Source organism: Heptranchias perlo, chromosome 33 (genome assembly GCF_035084215.1).
Source record: "Heptranchias perlo isolate sHepPer1 chromosome 33, sHepPer1.hap1, whole genome shotgun sequence".
In the NCBI taxonomy this organism is placed as follows: domain Eukaryota; kingdom Metazoa; phylum Chordata; class Chondrichthyes; order Hexanchiformes; family Hexanchidae; genus Heptranchias; species Heptranchias perlo.
Window position 1 is genome coordinate 2,507,673 of NC_090357.1, and position 26,138 is coordinate 2,533,810.

Genomic DNA, 26,138 nt, shown 5'->3' on the forward strand with positions numbered 1-26,138 from the left:
ATGAAGAAAAACTTTTTTACGCAGCGAGTGGTTAGGATCTAGAATGCGCTGCCTGAAAGGGTGGTGGAAGCAGGGTCAATTGTGGCTTTCAAAAAGGAATTAGATAGGTAGCTGAAGGAGAAAAATTTGCAGGGCCACGTGGAAAGAGCCGGGGAATGGGACTAGCTGGATTGCTCTTGCAGATAGCCGGCACAGGCTTGATGGGCCAAAAGGCCTCCTTCTATGCCGTAACCATTCTATGATTCTATTTATATACACACACTCTGAGACTTGTAGACGCATTCATACATAGGTATACAGACATGTACACATATTTTTCTCCCCACTTCCCCCAGATTCTTGCTGGGATGTGGTTCCACAGGCATCCCTAATCCTTGTGTGAGTGTGGGTGCAAGTGTCAGCAGGCTATTTTACAGTGGAAGGCATCAGAGTGGAGACCAATTCTGTCACCACCCAATGTCCACATGCACACTTCCCAGCAGAGCCACTGGATGATCAGAATCAGGAATCCTGGCTAATTTTCTCCGTGCCTAGCCTATGGGCACTGAGATCAATTGCAGTGTCCCAATTAAAAACAACTAATTTAGCACAGACCATTATTTGAACCCGAGACATTCTGATCTGTACAGCTCTGTACAACAGCACATGGTGCTTTGAACAACTAGATATACACTCCTAATCCCAAACTACAAAACATGTGCTGCAACTTCTCTATTTTGCATCCGTGAATCAAGAGGTGAAAGGGAGGGAGGAACTTAAAACATTTACAATCACCAGAGAAAGGGTTCCGGAAAAATTATTAGAACTAAAAGCTGACAAGTCCCCCAGGTCCTGACGGACTTCATCCTCGGGTCTTAAAAGAAGTGGCTGCAGAGATAGTAGATGCAATGGTATTAATTTTCCAAAATTCCCTAGATTCTGGAAGGGTCCCATCAGATTGGAAAATAGCAAATGTAACTCCTCTTTCAAGAAAGGAGGGAGACAGAAAGCAGGAAACTACAGGCCAGTTAGCTTAACATCTGTCATAGGGAAAATGCTAGAATATATTTTTAAGGCGGTTATAGCAGGGCACTTAGAAAATCTCAATGCAATCAGCAGAGTCAACATGGCTTTGTGAAAGGGAAATTGTGTTTGACTAATTTATTAGAGTTCTTTGAGGAAGTAACAAGCAACGTGGATCAAGGGGATCCTGTGGATGTGGTGTACTTGGATTTCCAGAAGGCTTTTGACAAGGTGCCACATCAAAGGCTACTACACAAAATAAGAGCTCATGGTGTAGGGGGTAACATATTAGCATGGACAAAGGATTGGTTAGCTAACAGGAAACAGAGAGTAGGAATAAATGGGTCATTTTCAGGTTAGCAAGATGTAACGAGTGGAGTGCCACAGGGATCAGTGCTGGGGGCTCAACTATTTACAATCTATATCAATGACTTGGATGAAGGGACCGAATGTATGGTTGCTAAATTTGCTGATGACACAAAGGTAGGTAGGAAAGTAAGTTGTGAAGAGGACATAAGGAGTCTGCAAAGGGATATAGATAGGTTAAGTGAGTGGGCAAAAATTTGGCAGATGGAGTATAATGTGGGAAAATGTGAACTTGTCCACTTCGGCAGGAGGAATAGAAAAGCAGTATATTATTTAAATGGATAGAGATTGCAGAACTCTGAGGTACAGAGGGATCTGGGTGTCCTACTACATGAATCACAAAAAGTTAGTATGCAGGTAGAGCAAGTGATTAGGAAGGCAAATGGAATGGTTGTCATTTATTGCAAGGGGAATGGAATATAAAAGTAGAGATGTTTTGCTACAGTTGTACAGGGCTTTGGTGAGACCACATCTAGGATATTGTGTGCAGTTTTGGTCTTATTTAAGAAAGGACATAACTGCTTTAGAGGCAGTTCAGAGAAGGTTCACTCAACTGATTCCTGGGATGAGGGGGTCATCTTATGAGGAAAGGTTGGACAAGTTGGGCCTGTATACACTGGAGTTTAGCATAAGGACATGTGATCTTATTGAAACATATAAGATCCTGAGGGGATTTGAAGGGGTAGATGCTGAGAGGATGTTTCTCCTTGTGGTAGAGACTAGAACTAGGGGCCACAGTTTAAAAATAAGGGGTCTCCCATTTAAGAGGGAGATGAGGAGAATTTTTTTCTCTTAGAGGGTCGTGAGTCTATGGAACTCCCTTCCCCAGAGAGTGGTGGAGGCAGGGTCATTGAATATTTTTAAGGCTGAGTTAGATAGATTCCTGATTAACAAGGGAGTCAAAGGTTATAGTCGGTAGACAGGAAAGTAGGGTTGAGGTCACAGTCAAATCAGCCATGATCTTATCAAATGGCAGAGCAGGCTCGAGGGGCCGAATGGCCTACTCCTGCTCTTAATTCGTATGTTCGTATTTCCAGCCTCCACTGCGACCAGCCATGCAGTGAAAGAAATTACAGTATCCTAAAAGATAAAAGTGCATCAAGGCGTAGTGTTGTTCCTCTAAAGACAGGACCTTCTACTAAAAGGTAACAGTTTATTGCTCTACCGATGGCAACTGCTGATTGGCAATGACTGCAGGTGTCTCTGAGCTCCTAAAACTCAAACACTTTAACACTGCTGGGCTGTGTTCTGCCTGTTGTTATTGTGTTTAGCTCTGCACTGACAGGCGAGTGATGAATCGGCTCAGAGCACTGAAAAGCCGATTAGTTGTCAGAGTAAATTCTGTTTCTCCCATCATCACAATCACAGTTAAATCCTGTCCAATCACTCACAGCCTGACATCTGGACTGGCTGCAGTCGAAGATATTAAACTCGAGGTTTGTACAGAAACTGTTCTGAAAGGTTTCTAGCACGGTCTGTTAAACTTGAGCGTAAGAGATAGACAGAACAATACTCGCCAAAAACAAAAAGGTCATGCGAGGTCAGTGCTTAGGTAACATTTCTTTACCTATGTACACCCAAAAAAATTATCCTGCATCCCTTCAGTACATATTGCGCCATAACTGAATGTGCACAGACCATTTATTCATGATGTAACATTAGTCTTAGAACAAGGAGGGCTCCTCAAGAATCAAACTTAAGACTCCTGGTCGAGATTCCAGCATTTGTGTAGTTACAGTTTAATGCAGCATGTGTTTATTTACATATAAAACTGCTGACATCATGAGGGCATCGCACCTAGTCAGAAGGGCGAGACTGCAGTAAAATGGGGCTCAGTCTCCATACTGGAAATTTAATTCTGATCATCAAGGAAGTACTACTTGTAACAGACTTACATGCTGCAAATGCATCATTATAAGCACGCTAAATTTACAAACACTGCATCTTTTTCTAAGTTAATAGCGGAAAACTGAGTAGGGAGCAACAAGAACTGTGAGATTGCCTTTAGCCTCAGAGACAACAGTAAGTGGAACCAGTCTGTGAGCAGACAAGCAACAACTGGCCCATTTTATTACTAGCTTACAATACAATATAGATAGGCATAAATCACCAGCATGTACAGGGTCCAGAGTTGCTTTGGGAGTATGTGATGATACATTCACAGTCCCAACCCCAAGGAACCCCATCCCCCAAACATCTGAAGTTCCTGCCTGACATATCTATTAGTATAATATCTACACAGATAATTTGCTGCCATTGTTTCCATTATAAACAATGAGAATGTATCAGCTCACTGAATGGAGAATGCAGCTGTGGGAATGCAGACTCAGTTTTTAATATTGCAACAGCCACCTGATCTCAGAGATACAAAGTCATGGGACACAATCAACGGGTACAGACATAATAGCATGCATTTTAAATAAGCGTAATTATCAAATAATAGAGGAATATAGGGACAGAAACCTCTCCCCTTCTCTGCCCTGACGCAGTCACCAGCTGATTCACCAGCAGACCAGAGAAATCTCCAATCATCCTCAATATGCAGGACAACCATATACAGCAGAGACAGGGCTTTGTATGTATTATAAATACAGAGATACAGTGCCACTCACATTATAAATACAGGGAGACACAGTCGCACTGTCTCTTGCCTCTAGTCACTATAAACAGGCATCATTTTTCACTTTGTAATCCACCCTCTAATACTCAGCTGAATAAATGCGTTTACCAAATTAAAGGTTCCACATTGTATTTAAAAAAAAATGGAAGGACGGACTGGTAATAATGGATTGAACACATGATCCTTTCACGTCTAAGGCCTGGCCTTAAAATCAGCACAGAGAAAAAGGGTGAATGTCTCCTCTCTCAAAGATGTCAGTGTCCCTAAATGAAATGGTTTGGGCATTTCAACCAAGCACAAAACTGTCCACATTCAGCACAAAATAGCACTCAACTGGCAATCTTGCTCACAGACACTCCAAGACAAATGGTGTGGAAATTGGAAATGTCACACGAGTGCAAAAGTGAGTACTCTGAGGTTAGAATTAAGGCGCACTGATGGAGCACAGTACGGTGCATTTAACCTGTGTATAACTCAACCCGAGCGTGCTGACACTGGGTGAAATAACTGGGGAACTGTTCCCTTCCCCTGCACTGGCATTCCTCACTCCGATGAGCAAAAAAATAAGAAAATTAAACCTGGATGAGGAAAGAGGCTAGGGAAGGTGCACCAACCACAGCACTTGCCTGCTTTTCTGATACTGCTCTCAGTAATAGCCCCATGCTGAACTGAGCCTTCTGTGCAGTTTCCAATGACTGACAATTAGCTCAGTCTTGCAGCCAGTCCAAAAGGGTAGCGAGCGGAATCATTTCAATTAATTTGTACTATCCATTAATGGAGTCCGTTATCAAGGCAAGCCAACCATACTTTAATTTGTGATGAGTAATTTGTTTCTTTTGTCCAGCTGACTCACTTCATCACAACATTTGTAATTTGCTTATCTAAAAACTTTAATAAACCACAGCAGTAAAAAAAATGAATGAGAAATTAGTGCACTAATGGCACTGGACGAAGTACAGAATCATAGAAAGGTTACAGCATGGAAGGAGGCTATTCGGCCCATCGAGTCCATGCTGGCTCTATGCAAGAACAATCCAGCTTGTCCCACTCCCCTGCCCTGCCCTGTCCTGTCCTGTCCTGTCCCCGTAGCCCTGCAAATTTTTTCCTTTCAAGTACTGATCCAGTTCCCTTTTGAAGGCCATGACTGAATCTGCCTCCACCACCCCCTCGGGCAGTGCATTCCAGATCATAACCACTTGCTGTGTGAAAAAGTTTTTCCTTAAAAATGTCACCTTTGGTTCTTTTGCCAATCACCTTAAATCTATGTCCTCTGGTTCTTGACCCTTCTGCCAATGGCACAGTTTCTCTCTATCTACTCTGTCTGGACCCCTCATGATTTTGAATACCTCGATCAAATCTTCTCTCAACCTTCTCTGTTCCAAGGAGAACCCCAGCTTCTCCAGTCTATCACATAACTAAAGTCCCTCATCCCTGGAATCATTCTAGAAAATCTCTTCCGCATCCTTTCGTAGGCCTTCACATCTTTCCTGAAGTGCGGTGCCCAGAACTGTTCCCAATACGCCAGTTGTGGCCGTACCAGTGTTTTATAAAGGCTCATCATGACTTCCATACTTTTGTACTCTATGTCTCTATTTATAAAGCCCAGGATCCCATATGCTTTTTTTAAAATCGCTTTCTCAACCTGCCCTGCCACCTTCAACGATTTGTACACATTTACCCCCAAATCTCTCTGTTCTTGTACCCCTTTTACAGTTGTACCCTCTAGTTTATATTGCCTCTCCTCATTCTTCCTACCGAAATGTATCACTTTGCATTTTTCTGCATTAAATTTCATCTGCGACGTGTCCGCCCATGCCACCAGCCTGTCTATATCCTCTTGAAGTCTATCACTATCCTCCTCACTGTTTACTACCCTTCCAAGTTTTGTGTCATCTGCAAATTTTGAAGTTGTGCCCTGTACACCCAGTAAACAGGATAACTCACATTGCCAACTGTTGAACAAGTAATAAAAATTTAGAAATGACTTCAAAAAGGTCAATGCCCAACGACCCCTGTAAAAGGGATCAACATTGGCAGATAAATTCTGGGCCAGGTAAACACAGACCAAGAGCACAATGCTGGGAATGTCTGCTATTTTACTGAAGCATGCTGATTTATGTGAATAGTTGGAGGTGGGGGTTGCAGTTTTATTACCACAGTTCTTAGCACTAGTGGGGTGACTGATCCAGTGTTGGACGAACAGCTAAAGTGAGACTAATATAACATTCAGATCCTTGCCAGAAATGGCCATTTGGAATCAATTTAGGCTCACCGGGAACTGGATCAAACTGCCAACTCTAGTTAGATCACACTGACATGCTCTGACCAAACCCAGCTCACACAGAATCCAACCCCGCATGCCACATCTGCCACTGAATCCATCCATTAAATCCTCATTTAGTCAAGCTCAATATAAACAGCTATTGAATCACAGAGAAAAACAACAACACTCTCTCTCTCTAACCGCCCACCCCCAAGACCCAATATTTTTCCATCCACAACAGTTAAGATCCTGGATGCTTTGATTTTCGAACAAACAAGCTATTTTACCTTGCTCTAAATTGTAATTTATTTTCATTGTGTGTTGGAACAGATGGGACTCCAGGGGGTTAGAAGCTGATTAAAATGTACTTGACCTGCCGTCCACCTGCCCAGGCACATCCTAAGCTGAAAGTTCTTTGCATGGTTTAATAAATTTTACCGTAACAATTAGTTAAGCTGCGACATGAGATCACAACAGCTGATTAAAGTAACCGACAGGCCTTGCCGTCTGACCCAGAATCATATGCAAAACCTAAACAACTGCTCTAAAGACTTGTAGTAATAGGTGACCCATTATAGCAGGATCTGTTTGGGCATGAGTAGGCTTTAGTTTCAGTTAAAAACATATGCTAATGTGTCCTCCCACTGCCACTCAATGCCCCCGAGCAGCTAACTCTTCATAATGCATTTGTTTTCAGTAAACAGTGAAACTGCTGTGAAGGTGACATTGCCCAGTGAAAACCAATGTTGCTCAAGTGAAACCCAAATGTGTTGCAACACAAGTTTTGAGTTCCACGGTAGATGATACTTCAACATAAAACAAACAAAATCTGGGTGCAATTCAGAAGTTGGAGGGAACAGTGAAGAGTGTGCACGCTTGTTCATCCAATCATGTTGAGGCATTGTTTAATTACTTCATTAAATAATCATTTTTACTTTATTAATCATTTCTGCACAGTGCCCACACTTTCTCACTATGCTTCCTTCAAGCGCGCCCCACGCTCTGGGCCCAGCCGGCGCCCCACGCTCTGGGCCCAGCCGGCGCCCCACGCTCTGGGCCCAGCCGGCGCCCCACGCTCTGGGCCCAGCCGGCGCCCCACGCTCTGGGCCCAGCCGGCGCCCCACGCTCTGGGCCCAGCCGGCGCCCCACGCTCTGGGCCCAGCCGGCGCCCCACGCTCTGGGCCCAGCCGGCGCCCCACGCTCTGGGCCCAGCCGGCGCCCCACGCTCTGGGCCCAGCCGGCGCCCCACGCTCTGGGCCCAGCCGGCGCCCCACGCTCTGGGCCCAGCCGGCGCCCCACGCTCTGGGCCCAGCCGGCGCCCCACGCTCTGGGCCCAGCCGGCGCCCCACGCTCTGGGCCCAGCCGGCGCCCCACGCTCTGGGCCCAGCCGGCGCCCCACGCTCTGGGCCCAGCCGGCGCCCCACGCTCTGGGCCCAGCCGGCGCCAATTGAGCCAAGTATACACAGAAAGGATCAGATAATTTGAACTGGGTGCTGCGCCCTATCAACGTTGTGATGACTGCCATTCTAACCACTACCACCACCAGCACCTGTAAGAATGCATTAAAACAACCATTAAAATAGAACTTCACTCCTAACCAATCCTCAGGACAGTGAATCACTGAAGAAAATCTAGTTGGGGGACTGGGTAACGTAGTCACATACAACATGATCTCTCACCTGTGAGTCCCAGCCCTGAATCTAGACCAGAATCTGACAGCTGTAAATGTCTGAAGTTAAGTGAGTTTTAGCAGCCTCAGTCCATTTCTTTGGGCATTCACCCAAAGTACAGAACAACCCACCAATGAACTCTAATGGTACTGAAATTACCAGTTTCACAGAGAGTGTTCAAGGACGGCTGTGAAGGAAAAGGAATTTCCCAAGTGATACAATGGTCTGAGGCTGGGGTTAGTCATTGTTTTCAGAGTGGAGAAAGCAACAAGTAGGTGCAAACACAGGAAAATGTTCCATTCCTCAGTACTGACATCCCTTACCACGATGACCTCTGTCTCACAAACGTTCAATCAAAAGGGTTAAAAGTAAAGAAAGGATATTTAACAATTTCACAAACAGGTTCAGCTAAAAATTGATGGCCCTCATCCCAACTGCAGTGGATGGGTCAGTGTGAATGAATCAAAGATTCAATCATACTCTGAGGACGCTGGAAGCACTGCCTATGCCAGACAACAACAACTTGAATTTATATAGCGCCTTTAAGGTAATAAAACATCCCAAGGCGCCTCACAGGAACATTATCAGACAAAATTTGACACCCAGCCACATAGAGATATTAGGATACGTAACCAAAAGCTTGGTCAAAAAGGTAGGTTTTAAGGAGCTTCTTAAAAGAGGAGAGCAAGCTAGAGGGGTTTACGGAGGGTATCCAAAGCTTAGGACTTAGGCAGCTGAAGGCACAGCCACCAATGGTGGGGCGAGGGAAATCGGGGATACAAATAAGGCCAGAATTGGAAGAGCGTGGAGATCCCGGAGGGTACAGAGATAGGGACGGTCATCTCTTTAGATGGTCACCCCGGCAAAGGATAAAGAAAACAGCTGAGATAAAAAGAAAATCCGTAAACACTGGAAATTCACAACAGGCGCTTTAGCACCTGAAAAGAGAAAAAAAACAGGCCAATGTTGTGGGTTGAGTCACTGTCAGAAGAGCTTGGTTCTGATGAAGGTTCTCCATCCAAGACATTAACCAATTGTTACCATTTTCAAATGCTGATAGGCCTGCTACGTATTTTCAGCAGTATCAATTTTCATCAGCAAACAGAGGGCTACAAGTACTTACATCTTCCAGTTATACTTTGTTGCGGGTGGGTTCCCATCTGCCTTGCACGTCAGCCGCACACCTTCTCTGTTCAAGTACCAATTCCCATCGAATCCTTCCACTGTAACCTCTGGTTCATCTGCACGGATAAGTAATGTCACCAACAGAGAGAATTCAGACAATACCACCTGTAATCTTACCCAAGACCTAAACATTGCACTTCATTTAACATGTGTGTTAAATAACTTGTTTATTACTGAGCCTACAGTATTAATCACATTGTTCTGTTGATATGTAACACACATAACTTTGTCGTTAAAGGCCCACTCTGTTTATAGATGATCTTCTATGGTTTCCCTACTAATGAGGAACCTATGAACAAGCTATAATGGAGGCCAGGAGAGACCAGTATGTTACGCTGAGTGTTGGTTAGTTTACAGGGTGTGAGGTATATTAGAGCACATTATAGTGAGTGTCCTTGTCCTCTGCTCCATCATTGGTAGCCACTAGCGCAGCACTACACTCATGTCCTCTGGAATTTCCTGCCTCTTTCCTTCTGCCATGCTTTCAAAAACCTCTTCAAAATCCTTGTTTTCAACCATGCTTTTTGCTCCCATCCCCACCCTAACCGCTTTCCCCACTGTTTTTTCCTCTGTGTAAAGTGCTTTGCGACAACTTCCTGTGCATGAGGAGCACCATAGGAATTCAACTTGTTTTAGAGGTGCGTTGAGAATATAAGACAGCCACAGCGAGGGCTCTGTCCAAAGGCGTAACAGTGTGGGTACATCAGAAAGTGATACAGTGATGGTTGTGGGTATATCAGAGAGTTCAACAATGATAGGTGTGGGGATACACATGCAGATAGCCAGATCAGAGTCCCATGCATTATTCGCAGTAGAACATTATGATCTAGCTCGGTTTTTAGACAATTAATAACAATGATGTAGCTGATACTCACACTGCACATTTAACATCAGCACTTTGGTGGTCCGGTCCATTTGGTAATTCACGACACATGTCAGTGGTTGCCTGTGAGCCTCTCTGGATGGAACCAGCAGGTATTGGCTGGTCACTGTGATGGTGCCATTTTGGTTTCGAGATTCTTTAACAACTGTCTCCCCATTGACTTTCGTCTCCCAGGTGATGATGCCTGGTGGTTTCCCATTGGCTGATGTACAAGTTGCTACAACAATCTTTCCTGGATGACCAGTCCTTGCTATGATGGGGCTTGGGCTGAGATCAGCGTCAATCACCGGCTTGGCTACAAGGAAATTAGAGAGCGGTCAGTGAAAAATAAAACATCATGATGACAAACTGTGTGTGACTGAACCTCATCATCATCCTGTACATAACCAAACTGTGATTGCACCGTGCCCCAACCTCAGATTTGTACTTGGTAATGAAATAACAAGAGTGTTCCGGCACGATTGTTGCACACTTGATAACTTCTCCAATCCTACATTATCACACATATATTGTTCAATGTGTCCCCATAAACAAGTATTATATTAAATGAATGCTTTTCTTGCAGATAAAACAGTTATGACACATAATAAAATGTCTCAAAAGCCCTCAGCGGCAAGAGTGACATGACCAAGCAGCAGCAGATTTAGTGGAGGTAATTGAAACTGCCTCCCGAAACTCCTCCATCTCATTACATCTCTTCCCACTCTCAAAAGCCTCCTTAAAATCTAACTCTTCAACAACGCCTTCAGGCACCTTCTCTAACAGCCCTCCTGTTCTTGCTTGGGTCTGACCCACATTTATAAAGAATCTCGAGATGTTTTAAAGATGCAATATAAATGCTAAATGGTGATGTTGCTGCTAGCTGTAAGGGATCTATTTGGTCTGTCTTAACCCAGTTCCTGATTGTGACCTAAGACACAATCTAGGTTGCCACTCCAATGCAGTACTGAGGGATGCTGCACCACTGGAGGTGCTATCCTTCTGATGAAATTTTAAACCGTTCTGTTGTGTTAACTGTATCTATGTGATTTATATCAATTAGTGTTAAATTGTATTCAGGTGTTGTATATCAATTCAGAACTCTCTTGTATCCATTTATAAAACAGCTGATTCTAGCATGTGGTGCGGGTGTAATGTGGAGCTCTGTGAATAAAGGCTTGGAAACAACTGAAGACCAAGCTCCAGTATTCTATCCTTCACCACCTGACTATCCAATTTATAACATGTTGGACACATGTTGGCACAATTTCAAAGAAGAACTCCCGATGTTCTGGCCAATATTCCTCCCTCAACATGAGCAGGCGAGAGAGAAAAAGCATGTGCGAGAGAAAACGCGCGAGAGAAAACGCGCGAGAGAACATGCGAGAAAATGAAAGATTGAGACAGAGACAGAGAGAGAGGCAAAGAGGAAGAGAGACGGAGAAAGAGACAGTGAGAGAAAAAGAGAGAGAGAGCGCTCATGTGTGCACTACTGTGTACACAGAGAGGCTGTTTTTATATTGCTCCTTCCCAGTGCCATTGCTGACAGCCCCCTAACAGCATGGGTCTCAGGCAGCCCCACAGTAAAGAGGGAAAAAACTGCTAATGCAGGAAACCTGAAATAGAAGCACAAAATTCTGGAAACCCATAGTCAGTCAGTCATTTAGTATCTGTAAATAGAAAACAGGTATGATATTTCAGGCACGTAACCTTTGAAAGATACCCATCTGAAATCTCAACCTGTCTTTTTCCAAAGACAGGTTTACTAAGGCAGACGGCTGGGAAGACTTGGTAAAAACAAGTCTCTGGGATTATCAATATCTATTCCTGCATCATTGATATAACCATAACACTTAATCCAATGTAAAACCAGTTAGACAGAAGAGAATAAGGGACAGAGATAGACGGAAGTGATTAGATTGTGTTCCTCTACTTCTCTCTGCATGAGAGAGCAATAGAGAAAGACACAGTCACAAAGAAAGACAGCAAGAGTACACAAGAGAGAGTGATGATGTGGAGATGCCGGTGATGGACTGGGGTTGACAATTGTAAACAATTTTACAACACCAAGTTATAGTCCAGCAATTTTATTTTAAATTCACAAGCTTTCGGAGGCTTCCTCCTTCCTCAGGTGAACGTTGTTGTTCCAAGGAGGAAGCCTCCGAAAGCTTGTGAATTTAAAATAAAATTGCTGGACTATAACTTGGTGTTGTAAAATTGTTTACAAGAGAGAGTGAAACAAACACACACACATGTATTAGCAGAAAAAGACCAACATGAATCAGTAGGAGTCACAGAAAGAGAGCGAAGGAGTAGAGGCACAACTAAGATATAAATCTTGTGTATGCATGCAATTCCTATCCTGAAAACATAACTTTAAATGAACATTTATAATGGTAATTCCCCATTTACCTCTGTCAATAGTTGTATGCCATCATTCGGACCGTAAATATTTCAGAGGTAACAGATTGGATGTGGGGTGGAAGCTGAGATTAGTGTTCAGAAAACACCAAGTGAACTGTGAATGTTTCTGTGGTGTAGAACACTGGACTATTTCTGTCACTTGTTCAATTAATGGATCACATCACTGTAAATGATCATCAACTCAGGATTAACACAATTGTTAATACAAAGTGCTTCAATGTTGTGAGTAAGCTGTGGTGCTTTACATTTATTGTTATGTTCGCTCTTTGAAAAGTACAATCATAAATAAGTGTTAAAATACATCAGGCAATTAGAAATTAATATTCTTTAGTCGTTTACTGTCAAGGATAGATATTACCTGAGCTAGCCACATGCCAAATAAAATCATTTTACTCTGGCGCTTCAAAATTGTGCTCTCCAACAAAATTGGGTATACCCACTCTCCTCCATCCTCCACACACTAAATAGCAGGGGGTGGGGGGGGATAGATCGATCGATCGATAGATAGAGAGAGAGAGACAACAACACGCAGCTCATTGGCAAAGCGGGATGGAAGATAGGGCCGCTTTTCGCAAGCAGTGGCCCCCAGGTAAGTGATTAAAGGGCGTGATCAGGAAGGGAGACAATCAGATTGGGCCGGGCGGGCCGACCGAGCTGGGCAGTAGCGGGCGGGCCGACCGAGCCGGGCGGTAGCTGATCGAGTTGGGTGGGTGGGGGTTTGCAAGGACACGGTGACCAGCAGTGGCCCATGTTCTTTGAATGTGGGGACGGCAGGAGCAGGCTCCACATTCAGGTAAGTATATTTTAAAATCTTACCTTGTTGGTTGCAGCATGCAATGGTCCCATTAAAGACCATATTATAGGAAAACCATGATGTGGAGATGCCAGGCAAACCAGGCTCACATGCGGCCTGAGTTCAGCTGGCACCAGCATCAGCTGCCTCAGGGCAAACAATCTTAGAGGGGGCTTCAACAGGGGTATGGCACCATACTTGCATATGCATAGGGTCTAACGCCTGGTTCCAGAGTGGGCACTGCAACCCGATTTTTGGGCTTTACCAATATGGCGGACGGTGCACTTCTAGCTCATAGTGAGCTTCCTGCCAATCTTTTGGAGGCTTTGGTTGCTGTACGGCCAAATTTTTAGGTGCAGTGTTTAAAGAGAGGAGCAAAGGGACCTAGGGGTACAGATACGCAAATCACAAAGTAGTGACGGAGGTTAATAAGGCCATAATAAAGGCAAATCAAGCACTGGGGTTTATTTCTAGAGGGACAGAATTGAAAAGCAAAGAAGTTATGTTAAACTTGTATAGAACCTTAGTTAGACCACACTTGGAGTACTGTGCACAGCTCTGGTCTCCATGTTATAGAAAAGATATAGAGGTATTGGGGAGGGCGCAAAAAAGATTCACAAGGATGATACCAGACCGGAGAGGATATCCTTATCGTTGAGTATGTTAAAGGCTGAGGTAGACAGATTTTTGGACTCTAGGGAAATCAAGGAATATGGGGATCAGGCAGGAAAGTGGAGTTGAGATGCAGATCAGCCATGATCTGATTGAATGAGAGCAGGCTCAAGGGGCTGTATGGCCTACTCCTGCTCCTATTTCTTATGTTCCTATCAGGAAAGGCTGAACAGGCTGGGGCTCTTTCCTCTAGAAAAGATAAGGCTGAGGGGTGACCTGATTGAGTTCTTTAAGATAATGATAGGGTTTGGTAGGGTAGACACAGAGAAAATGTTTCCACTTGTGGGGATGTCCAAAACAAGAGGTCATAACTATAAAATAGTCGCTGATAAATCCAATAGGGAATTCAGGAGAAACGTCTTTAACCAGAGAGTGGTTAGAATGTGGAACTCACTACCACAAGGAGTAGTTGAGGCAAATAGCATGGATGCATTTAAGGGGAAGCTAGATAAGCACGAGGGAGAAAGGAATAGAAGGATATACTGATAGGGTTAGATGAAGTAGGAAGGGAGGAGGCTCGTGTGCAGCATAAACATTGGCATAGACCAGTTGGCCCGACTGGCTTGTTTCTGTGATGTAGTTTTAATGTAACTTGATGTAATTACCACTGGCAAGCTCTGACTGTCAAATTTTATTTTTGCTACACTGTCCGCTAATCAAGTTGAAAATAAACAATGCTGTCACAAAGTGAAGATAATCAACACTCCAAAACGATACTGATGCCAATAAGAAAAGTCAATGTGATAGAGTAATGTGACGGATTTTATAAACAGGATAAAGATTGCGATGTTGGTGCGGGAATTTTTTTTATTAAATACATTTGAAACAATCTCCAAGATCTAATCTGCATGTGCAGTACAAACGAGGAGTTTTGAAGCCATGAGACTCAACCCCAACCCGTCCCATTGCTTTGGGATGCAAAGCAAATGATTTATGGCTACCAGTTTCCTAATGGAAGACTAAATGCACTTCTGTCCTCTGACTGAATGGACATCAGGGCTGCACTCTTCCGTGGATTATCCGTGCTTTGTCCTTGGCCACACTGCTGAGATGATTTGCTGCTATGCTTCAACCAAGAGAGGCAATGTATCCTTATTTTGGTAAATGTCAGATGTTGTTTGAAGTGCAGGCCCTTAATCAGGGGGTGATGCAGACAGCTGCTTCCTTTCACTTGGCTCCGGTGGTTATATAGGTGACTTGTGAACACTATCTACCCACAAAGAAATATTCAGATACTGTATCTGCAGCTGGTTGTATAGATATATTTTCATTACACCAGGATTTGTAGACCAAATTAAGGTGGTAAAACTCTGCTGCCCGTATCCTAACATGCAACAAGCTCCACTCTCCCATCATCACTGAGCTCACTGACCTACATTGGCTCCAGATCCAGGAACGCCTCGATTTTAAAATTCTCATCTTGTTTTCAAATCCCTCCATGGCCACGCCCCTCTCTATCTCTGTAACCTCCTGCAACCCTCCGAGATCTCTGTGCTCCTCCAATTCTTGCCTCTTGCGCATCCTCGATTTTAATCGCTCCACCATTGCCTTCAGCTGCCTAACTCTGGAATTCCCTCCCTAAACCTCTCCGCCTCTCTACCCCTTTAAGATGCTCCATAAAATCTTCCACTTTGACCAAGCTTTTGGTCACCTCGGTGTCAAATTTTGATTGATAATCGTTACTGTAAAGCACCTTGGGACGTTTTACTACGTTGAAGGTGCTATATAATTGCAAGTTGTTGTTGGTAATCTGGAGCAGACACAGCACCAAAGTGCATAATGCTGCATATAGAAGGCGCCCTTGGCTTAAGCACTGTTGTAAGTCCATACCTGCCATTAGGTAGATGGCATACCAGATATAACATGCTTTGTCAAGACCGCACGGGGGTCGAGGCACTTCAGCTGGCTCTTAGAACTTGGGAGTGTAAGTGGATGTGCCGATGCAATGCTGCCTGGAGTTCAAGAAAATGCCAATGTACTCAGCCAGTTTAGCTTGGTCAGTATGTGTGAGGTGATGCTATTTAAATGCTTTTCAGTCACAATGGTCAGCTTAGTTTAACAAAGGCATCACACAGACACTGAGATCTGTTCCAGCTCCATCCATCAAGATGAATTCACCAACAGAAAATATGAATTCAAGTGCCCTATTGCTCCCCTATTGAGTTTCGTGTGAAAAAGAAACAGAGCAATAACAGATTCCTGACCTGCATAATGTTAGGAACCGGAGGCACTTCATGATCTGAATGAACAACACGGTATAGTTCACCTACAATGCACATGAAACCTCTACACATTAGACTGGTCAATGATCAACACAAGTGAATTCTGAATACAAATGTGGTACATTTGGTTAGATTATGGCCACTTCTAATCTATCCACCTAAATAGTTTCACAAAATGCGTCCCTTCCGTAAGAAAGTGTGCAATGATTAAAGACCATTAAGTTCATTCAGACCCTTGTTGTTCAATACATTAGCCACTAGTTACATGTGGCTAATTGCATTTATGATTAGTAAATAAAAAGTGAGTAATAGGCACCGTTGTTGGGCATGTGATCTCAATTCGCAGAGTGTTTGTGTGAACGTTAACCATTTTGTTGATAAACTGATAAGACAAAAAGCAGAATATGTGAGTGTTTTTGATCTTTGAGAGTTTTACTTTCTTAGTTACTGAATGGTGGGAGACATTAGTTAGGTAAATCTACATGTGAAGCATATTTACCTGTAATGTGTATAAGGTGTTTTCTATTAAAATTAGTGCACGTGGCTAAAATAATATTGCCGTCGCCACACATGTACCTAATCAGCAATTTCTATGGGACAAGACTGATTTAGTCCACTTTCTCAGTTTACACCAGACTATGCAAATTGATCTCAAGAAACGTGCACAACGGCAGTTGAAACTGCCACAGTAATACTTCTCTCTGAAAATGGAGGATATGAACCGAACATCACAATCTACATTCTCACGTTCCCTACAGCAGTTACCACAGTGCTCTGTAAAGGATCTAACATAGGCATACGCAGCAGCCACAAAGCACAAATAAGTGATTGTCTGTGTGCGATGAGAGAGGGAGAGAGGGAGAGAGAGAGAGAGAGAGAGAGAGAGAGAGAGAGAGATTCAGCAGGAATCTCAGTTGACAACCAAGCACAGTATAATCAATCAATCAGAATACAGGATGAGGCAACACTAGTGACGTGATCTCACTCAGCGTGCAGACTAGTGTCACCACAAAAGTAATCTTGATGGGGAGAATTTTAGGTCGTACATTGGCTAAGAGATCCAAAAAGAGGATAAACAAGTTTATGAAGCACTTTATTCAGATTCCATGGAGGAAGCAGAGGAGGGTACAGACGATTAATCTTCCAAATCTCTCTCATCAATGAGACTAGAGATGGCGCTCAAGACATCCACAGGGAAGAACATCATAGGAAACAACTCTTGCTGTGACATGGACACAGACTGTAACCGCATTGTTACATGGTGTTGATATTCTAGCACCGGGAAGACACTGCAGGAAGGCTACACTGTTTAAAAGATCAATGGACAGACTTTTTCCCTCTTGTACATTGCACGCTCTATTTGTGGAGGATCTAATGCTGAAGACATCGGTCTAGGAAACATCTTCTAATAGCCAGATTGTCAAATGGATGCTAGCTGAGTCTGGATGTAGGACTCAGGCTGACAGTTGCAGAACAAGGTTGCACCTGTAGGAAAATGAGATGAGGAGACACTGTTGAATGGAAGGATTTTGGGTCTCCAAGATACGCATCCTTTCCGTTAGTTAATAGCTGTAGCAAAGTTGTGTGCTGGTAATTAATGTATGACATAATAACAACATGTTATAGTCAGAGGATGTTTCAGATAAGACCAGTTTGTCAGTTAAAGAATAATTGTAACCTTTAGTGAAATGATTTACTTAGCACAGCTTCCCAACTAATACACAGATACAGTCAGTTAGACCATCAGTGTGCATCCCTTTGAAATTTATTAGTCAATATCACCAATGTCCTGATTCACTTCTGCCATGTACATTGTGAACTACTTCCACGCTGATCTGACACTCAGGTATTAAGTGTTACAGGTGTAACAATAATCGGCATATTCCAGTTCCAGGTATTTCTATCCTGGATTATTGCAGTAGAGAGAAATGACCCTGGAATTGCAAATAGACACGGCCTCATTTTATGTTAATAGACAACAATTAAACATTAAGCAGTTTTTAAATGTCTAATTGTGCATAAATCTAACAAACCATAAATTATCTATTTCCCGCTGCTCAGGTCCTGTGTTTATTCAGAATCACTGAATGCAGCACAGGTCACTGCACACAGCTAATTAGTAAAACAAGCTCCTAATAGCAGCATTTTCACATCTCATCATAAGGACTCCAAGCTCAGTAAAATAACTATACATAGTAAACATCAGCTATAAAGGATTGAGTAGTTCAGGGCAGATGCTAGATCAATATGTCCCCTTGTGGGTACATACATGTGCCTTTGGCTGTATACTTGTTCTGTTCAGTTATGTGTGTGTTTGTATGTCTAATTATAGGTGTGGTCTGTGTGCCTGATTGTCTGTACCCCAACTCCACGTGAGCTCAACTCTGCCAATCGGGGAGTTTAAGAACACATTCATCTGCTTCTGTTTTGAAGTCAGATCAACTTCTTCAGCATGGATATGGGTATTTCAGTTGAACAATGCTGCTGAGAGCGTGTTTTGGTGTTCCTGCAGATCTCGATCAGAAGACAAAATTCTCAGGAAAAAACACGACTCACCTTTCTTAAAACTTCAGCATCTGAGCTTAAGGGCAGTTAAAAGTCAACAACATTGGTGTGGGCCTGGAGTCACATATAGGCCCAGACTGGGTAAAGACAGCAGATTTCCTTCCCTAAAGGATATTACATAAGGACACAAGAAAAAGGAACAGGAGTAGGCCATAAGGCCCCTAGAGCCTGTTCCACCATTCAATAAGATCGTGGCTGATCTTCCACCTCAACTCCACTTTCCTGCCCTATCCCCATATCCCTTGATTCTGTTAGTGACCAAAAATCTATTAATCTCAATCTTGAATAGACTCAACGATTGGGCATCCACAGCCCTCTGGGGATTTCTAAGATTCACAACTCTCTGAGTGAAGAAATTTTCACTCATCTCGGTCCTAAATGGCCGACCTCTTATCTTGAGACTATGACCCCTAGTTCTAGACTCTCCAGCCAGGGGAAACAGTCTCTCAGCATCTACCCTATCAAGACGTCTAAGAATTTTATATGTTTCAATGAGATCATCTCTCATTCTTCCAAACTTCAGAGAATATAGGCCTGTTTATTCAACCTCTCCTCATAGGGCAACCCTCTCATCCCAGGAATCAATCTAGTGAACCTTTGTTGCACCCCCTCTAAGGCAAGTATATCCTTCCTTAGGTAAGGAGACCAAAACTGTACACAGTACACCTGGTGTGGTCTCACCAGAGCCCTATTTAATTGCAGCAAGACCTCCTTACTCTTATACTCCAACCCCCTTGCAATCATGGCTAACATACCCTTTGCTTTCCTAATTGCTTGCTATACCTGCATGTTAACTTACTGTGATTCGTGTGCAAGGACACCCAAATCCTTCTGAATACCAACATCTTAGTCTCTCATCTTTTAAAAAATATTCTGCTCTTCTATTCTTCCTACCAAAGTGGATAATTTCACATTTCCCCACGTTGTACTCCGTCTGCCACCTTCTCGCCCACTCACTTAATCTGTCTACATCCCTTTGAAGCCTCTCTGCGTCCTCATCATAGCTTACTTTCCCACCTAGCTTCGTGTTGTCAGCAAATTTGGATACATTACACTCAGTCCCCTCACCTAAGTCATTGATATATATTGTAAACAGCTGAGTCCCAAGCGCTGATCCTTGCGGCACCCCACTGGTTACAGGCTGCCAACCCGAAAGTGACCCGTTTATTCCTACTCTCGGTTTTCTGTACTGTAACCAATCCTCAATCCATGCTATTTTATTACTCCCAATCCTATGAGCCCTAATCTTGTGTAACAACCTCATGTGGCATCTTATCAAATGCCTTTTGAAAGTCCAAATATACAACATCCACTGGTTCCCCCTTATCTACCCTGCGAGTTACACCCACAAAAAACCCTAATAGATTGGTTAAATACTATTTCCCTTTCATAAAATCTCGATGACTCTGCCTAATCATATGATTTTCTAAGTGCACAGTTACTATGTCCTTAATAATAGATTCCAGCATTTTCTCTACTGCTGATGTCAGGCTAACTGGCCTGTAGTTCCCTGTTTTTTCTCCCTCCCTTTTTGAGTAGTGGGGTTATATTTGCTACCTTCCAATCCACGGGGAACGTTCTAGAATCTAGGGAATTTTGGAAGTTCACAGCTAATGCATCCACTATCTCTGCAGCCACCTCTTTTAAAACCCTAGGGCACAGGCCATCAGGTCCAGGGGATTTGTCAGCTTTTAGTCCTATTCATTTCTCCAGTACTTTTTCTTTACTAATCTTAATTACTTTAAGTTCCTCACTCTCATTAGACCCTTAATTCCCACTATTTCCGATGTGTTTGTGTCTTCTACTGTGAATACAGATACAAAATATTTGTTTGACGACTCTGCCATTTCCTTATTCCCCATTATAATTTCTCCTATCTCTGCCTCTAAGGGTCCCACGTTTACTTTCGCTAATCTCTTCCTTTTTACATACTTGTAGAAGCTCTTACAATCTTTATATTTCTTGCTAGTTTACTCTCATATTCAATTTTCTCCCTCTTCATCAATTTCTTGGTCATCCGTTGCTGATTTCTAAAACCCTCCCAATCCTTAGGCTTACTACTCTTTTTGACAACAGTGTAAGCATCTTCTTTTAATCTAATACTATCCTTAACTTCTTTAGTTAGCCACGGTTGGATAATTTTTCTCGTGGAGTTTTTATTCTTCAAGGGAATGTATATTCGTTGAGAATTATGAAATATTTCTTTAAATGTTTGCCATTGCTTATGTACAGTCATATCTTTTAAATCTAATTTCCCAATCTACCATAGCCAACTCACCCTTATACCAATGTAATTGGCTTTGTTTAAATTTAAGATCCTAGTTTCGGACTTAACTACATCACTCTCAAACTCTATGAAATTCTAACGTATTATGATCACTCTGCCCCAGAGGATCCTTAACTATGAGATTACTAATTAACCCTCTCATTACACAATAATAGATCTAAAATAGCCTGTTCTCTAGTTGGTTCCTTGACATATTGTTCTCGAAAACTGTCTCGAATGCATTCCATGAACTCGTCCTCGTACTTTTGCCAATTTGGTTTGCCTAGTCTTCATGAAGATTAAAGTCTCCCACAATTATTGCATTACCCTTGTTACATGCTCCTCTAAATTCCTGATTTATACCCTGTCCAACACTATAACTTCTGTTAGAATCAGAAATGAAGGCCCCCTAAGACATTAGTGAACCAGCTGGGTTTTTACCACAATCAGATAGTTTCATGGTCACTTTTACTGATACCTGCTTTTTATTTCAGGCTTTTAAAAAAAAAACTGAATTCAAATTCTCAAACCACCAGGGTTGGATTTCAACTCATGATCTCTGGATTGCTAGTCCAGTAACATAACCACTGCAGCAGCATGCCCATAGCTGCACACACGCTATTACTCACAGGTTGGGACATTATATTACAGTTTATCTGATTTAAATAAGCACTTACCAAAGACAGTGAGGTTAACCTGGCTCTCTCGGTTTCCTGTTGGAAAGGTTGCGAACTCACAGATGTACACACCTTCATCCAGCAACTCCAAATTGGTCAGCTGGATTGTGGCATCATCCAGAGATGGATTCTTGAAAGACACTCTATCTTGGTATGGTGGCAGGACAGAGACCCCCATTGATGGATGAAAAATAGCAATATTTTGCTTCGACCCATTGGTTGCCTTTTGCCATGTCACCTGAGTGATTTTGATGTTCGGATTGTTGTTTACGAATGTGCAACTCAAAATCACATCGGTGCTGATAAATCCAGACACGCTATCATCCACGGTCACTGTTTGAGCCTGAAAAACTACAACAAAATTTTCTTATTAGAAATTAGTCGGAATAATATGAAGAAGCATATTAGATGCATACTATCGCTCATATCACCATAGCACATGCAAAAGAAAGAACTTGTTTCTATTTAGCACCTTGCACATCCTCAGGATGTCCTAAAGTGCTTCACAACCAATGAATTACCATGAAGTGTAGACACTGTTATTTAGACAGCCACTTCTATCCACAGCAAAATCCCGTAACCAGAAATGAAGGACCAAGTATTCTGTTTTTGGTGGTGTTGGTTGCGGGATGAATGTTGGCCAGGGCAATGGGAAAACTCCACTGCTCCTCTTCAAAAGTGCCATGGGATCTTTAACATCCACCTGTACAGGCAGACAGAGCCTCAATTTCAACCAAAAGACAGCATCTCTGACAGTGCTGCATTCCCCTCAATACTGCACTAAAGTCTCAGCCTACATTTTGCACTCAACCCCTAGAATAGGGCTTCAACCCACAGTCTTCTGACTTACCCACTGAGCCAAAGAGACACTTGCCATGATCAGACAATTATTTCACAAAATGCTCTCGATTAGTGAGGGAGCTCTAAATAACATGCATGGGCACAGGATATAGATAGAATGCGACACATTACAGAAATGGGAGTGGCATACAGATGACTACAGACAAGGGCATAGTGTAGGAAACAGTGTGCAACTATTTCCATTTCAGCAACTATCTTGTCAAGACAAGTCCATCAAATGACAATACAAGGCACTATTTTCAGTCCTAGGAACTAATGTCCATTCTCATGGAGAAGCACATATTTCTGGTAATTATATACTTGATGATTAGAATAAGTTCCTTTGGCATTCTTACATTTCCCAACAACCAACCTGAAAAACCCAAATGACCACAAACCAGAAATCTATTTCCCATTGATCACGGTCCATGTCATTCACTCCTCTTAGTTGAATCCATTCAGCTGTAGACTCCTGATCACTGAATATTAATTCATTCAATTATACTTCGAACGGAGAATTACACCTCAACGACATGTTGCCAATCACTGCACACAGCTGCAACTTGCTTAACGCACATGCTCAATTTTCTGCTAAGATTCATTCTGCACCAGTGGATGTGTAACAATAGTTGCAGCTACTTGGACACATAACCGAAGCAGGCAGTGTACAATGTGTGCCTCCTCAGTTTTCTCCTTTCATACGATATATATATATCTACCTCACAGATGCTGTCTGTATCAGGTGGGCCTCGTCAGAAAAGCCGAAACGATTCCAAATAATACGATTGCCTAATCCAAGAGGTTCACGCAGGCGTGTAGACTAACTGGAGTTACTCAATGAAAATCAACACTCTTGTTCAAAAATAACAAGCCCCTTGAGGAATATCACGTTAATTAGCCATCAGCCTACCTCAGGGTCCAGTAATGAAAATCTCGCATCAACGTGTACACTCACAGACAACATTAATCTATTCTTGGAGCTTTGTGGCTGCTTTTCCGCGTTTCCAGATAATTTTTCAAGCCAAGAGTTTCCTTATTACAGTGCACAGTAGCAGTCCCTCACAGGACCGGGCCTGAATTCTTAAATGTACTAAACCAATTACTGAGCAAATATCAATTTTCCAGGAGTTACATGGACAGGTTTTGCAGGTTGCACCAATTTTATGGCTTGGGCCAGTTCAGTTTTAGTTTGTATGTGGGTTCCTGTGCCGACTTAGACTCTGGGCATGTACTGTTCAGATTCACTGCGCGGGTACAGATCTGTTTGCAGTGTCACTTTCATCTAAGTTTTTATGATTGTACTCTTCTTACAACGTAAGTATTTCACAGAAAGTAAGAGTTTTTAAATTTAGAAGAGTCATCAATAAACCCAGTACTACCATCAGTGCGATTGCAAACTGTCCCACTGTAATAAGCCTAGCTCTACACAAATAAGTGGGTTTGCAATCTGTCTCCGTGCAATAAACCCAGCTCTCCTGTCAGTGGGGTTGCAATCTGTCCCACTGTAATAAGCCTAGCTCTACACAAATAAGTGGGTTTGCAATCTGTTTCAGTGCAATAAACCCAGCTCTACATCAATGATTGGGTTTATAGCCTTTTCTCTTTTGGTACTGTCATGTATTCGCCCTTTTCTGTTGATTACTACTTGTATCATTTTGGGATCATCTCCCCGTTTTTCAACTCACTAGCTCAATGGTCTGCACATTGGCCATTTCATCAATTGTGGGCTCACACCATTAATTCAGAACTTGAGTAAATTTACACAGTAACAACTTCCTGCACGAATACGAAGAGGTCACTCACTGCAGGGTGATCAAAACTGAATTGCCAAAACATGACTGAGGCAGAATTTCACTAGAGGTCAGTGAAAACCTTGATTTACATTTCTCCGCCACTTCTTCCACTTTTCCATGCCTCAGGCCAGTGACGGTCAAGGTCAACAAAATAATGGAGACCAACGATGTCCTGATTGCCACCGAAAGCATGAAAGTGTCATTGTACCCTCAACAGTTCACTGGATAGCAAAAAGAATCTCAACAGCATTGAACATCACAGAATCCTAGAAATTTACGGCACAGAAGGAGGCCATTCGGCCAATCGTGTCTGTGCTGGCCAAAAAAGATCTATCCAGCCTAATCCCCCATTCCAGCCTATCCACACTGCACAGAGAAAGGATGTTTCTTGCAGCTCTGTTGTGTGAAATTATATTCTATGTCCTGGCCACACAACGACTGAATGCATCTGATTCTTCATTCTGTATAGCCTTTACAGTCAATTATCCAAATTAAACAGTAGATCTTTGGCTGTCATGCACAAGACATTTCAACAGTAAAGGGGAATCATTGCTAAACACCGAGAGGATTATCAATATTGAGCAAGTAGAAACATACATCCCCCTCACCCCCACAAAATGTTCACATTCTCTGTTCTCCTGCAGCACTCGAGTGATAACACTGCTCATTCCAGTCCGAACACGATTTATGTGAAGCAGATAAGCATCGGAATCATTTTTGTCCTTGAAAACAGAGGAAATTTCTACTCATCAGCAAAGCAAATTTTCACTAGACCCATTCCAAAACTATTATCTGTTGTCAAAGAAAATCATCTCTGATGAGAGAATATAAACATGCTCACCACTTCAAAAAAACTCTGCAAGGATCAATGTGACACTAATTTAGGGTGAGGGATGGGCTTGCACTTGCATGCCTGTGGGCCTATGTGCGTGCTTAGGGTGCTTTGGTGCAGGGCGGCTGTATGTTTGTGTAGCCATGAGGTGGACGTGCATGTCTGTGCAGGTCAGATCCGTGCATCTCTGTTTTTATGGGTTAGATGTATGTGCATCAGATGGGCAATAGGTACACGTGCTTCTACGTTTCCAAGGAAACGTTGGAAACCCCATTTTCTAGAACACTGAATATTAGCCAGTCAATTAAACCATCCAAATTCTGAGTCAAGGGGAAAAAAATATATACACTTCTAGGCAGCAACTCACCGTTTAGTCCTAATTTTCAGGCTCAAAACTTTCAGTCCTCCAGAAGATATGAAAATTCTTGGCCAGACATTGGACTAATATTTTATTCTGAATTCCTAGTAAGTTGTTGTTTCAGATAAAACACAACAATTGAAACAGACATATTCAACTTAAAAGGTCCTGTGATTCAGAGATGTTCCAAGAAACTCAATTTGCATCTCAGCCAGAGAGTAAACGGGACGTTGCGAGAACGGCCCAAGCCTGCTCCCAGTAATATAATTACAGCTCTCTGTTTGATATGATCGTTCATGTAGCAGCCAAGGGTTCGAAACTTCCAACAATGAGAATCAACACACTGTGACATACTGCACTCCAATCCCATCACCTCCCCTCTACCATCTGGAGGGGGAGGGTGAACAGCCAGTAGTCGTGGTCCATATTGGAACCAACGACATAGGTTAAAAAAAGGGATGGGGTCCTGCAAGGTGAATTTAAGGAGTTAGGAGATAAATTAAAAAGCAGGACTTCAAAGGTAGTGATCTCAGGATTGCTACCAGTGCCACGTGCTAGTGAGTATAGGAACAGGAGAATAGACAGGATGAATGAGTGGCTGCAGGGATGGTGTAGGAGGGAGGGATTTAGATTCCTGGGGCATTGGGACCGGTTCTGGGGAAGGTGGGACCTGTACAAGCGTGACGAGTTACACCCGAGCAGGACCGGGACCAATGTCCTCGCGGGGG

General features: G+C 42.9%; 1 protein-coding gene across 2 annotated transcripts in view; it reads right to left on the reverse strand.

Moving 5' to 3' along the window:
* Nucleotides 1-26,138, reverse strand: part of nectin1b (nectin cell adhesion molecule 1b) — a 370,403-nt gene that overhangs the window by 250,007 nt on the left and 94,258 nt on the right. For both annotated transcript variants that reach the window (XM_067970850.1, XM_067970851.1), the window contains exons 2-4: nt 21,588-21,938; nt 9,982-10,284; nt 9,045-9,162 (exon numbers count right to left, since the gene is read on the reverse strand). In XM_067970850.1, coding sequence (XP_067826951.1) covers nt 9,045-9,162; nt 9,982-10,284; nt 21,588-21,938 — 772 coding nt within the window. The remainder of the gene's footprint in view (nt 1-9,044; nt 9,163-9,981; nt 10,285-21,587; nt 21,939-26,138) is intronic.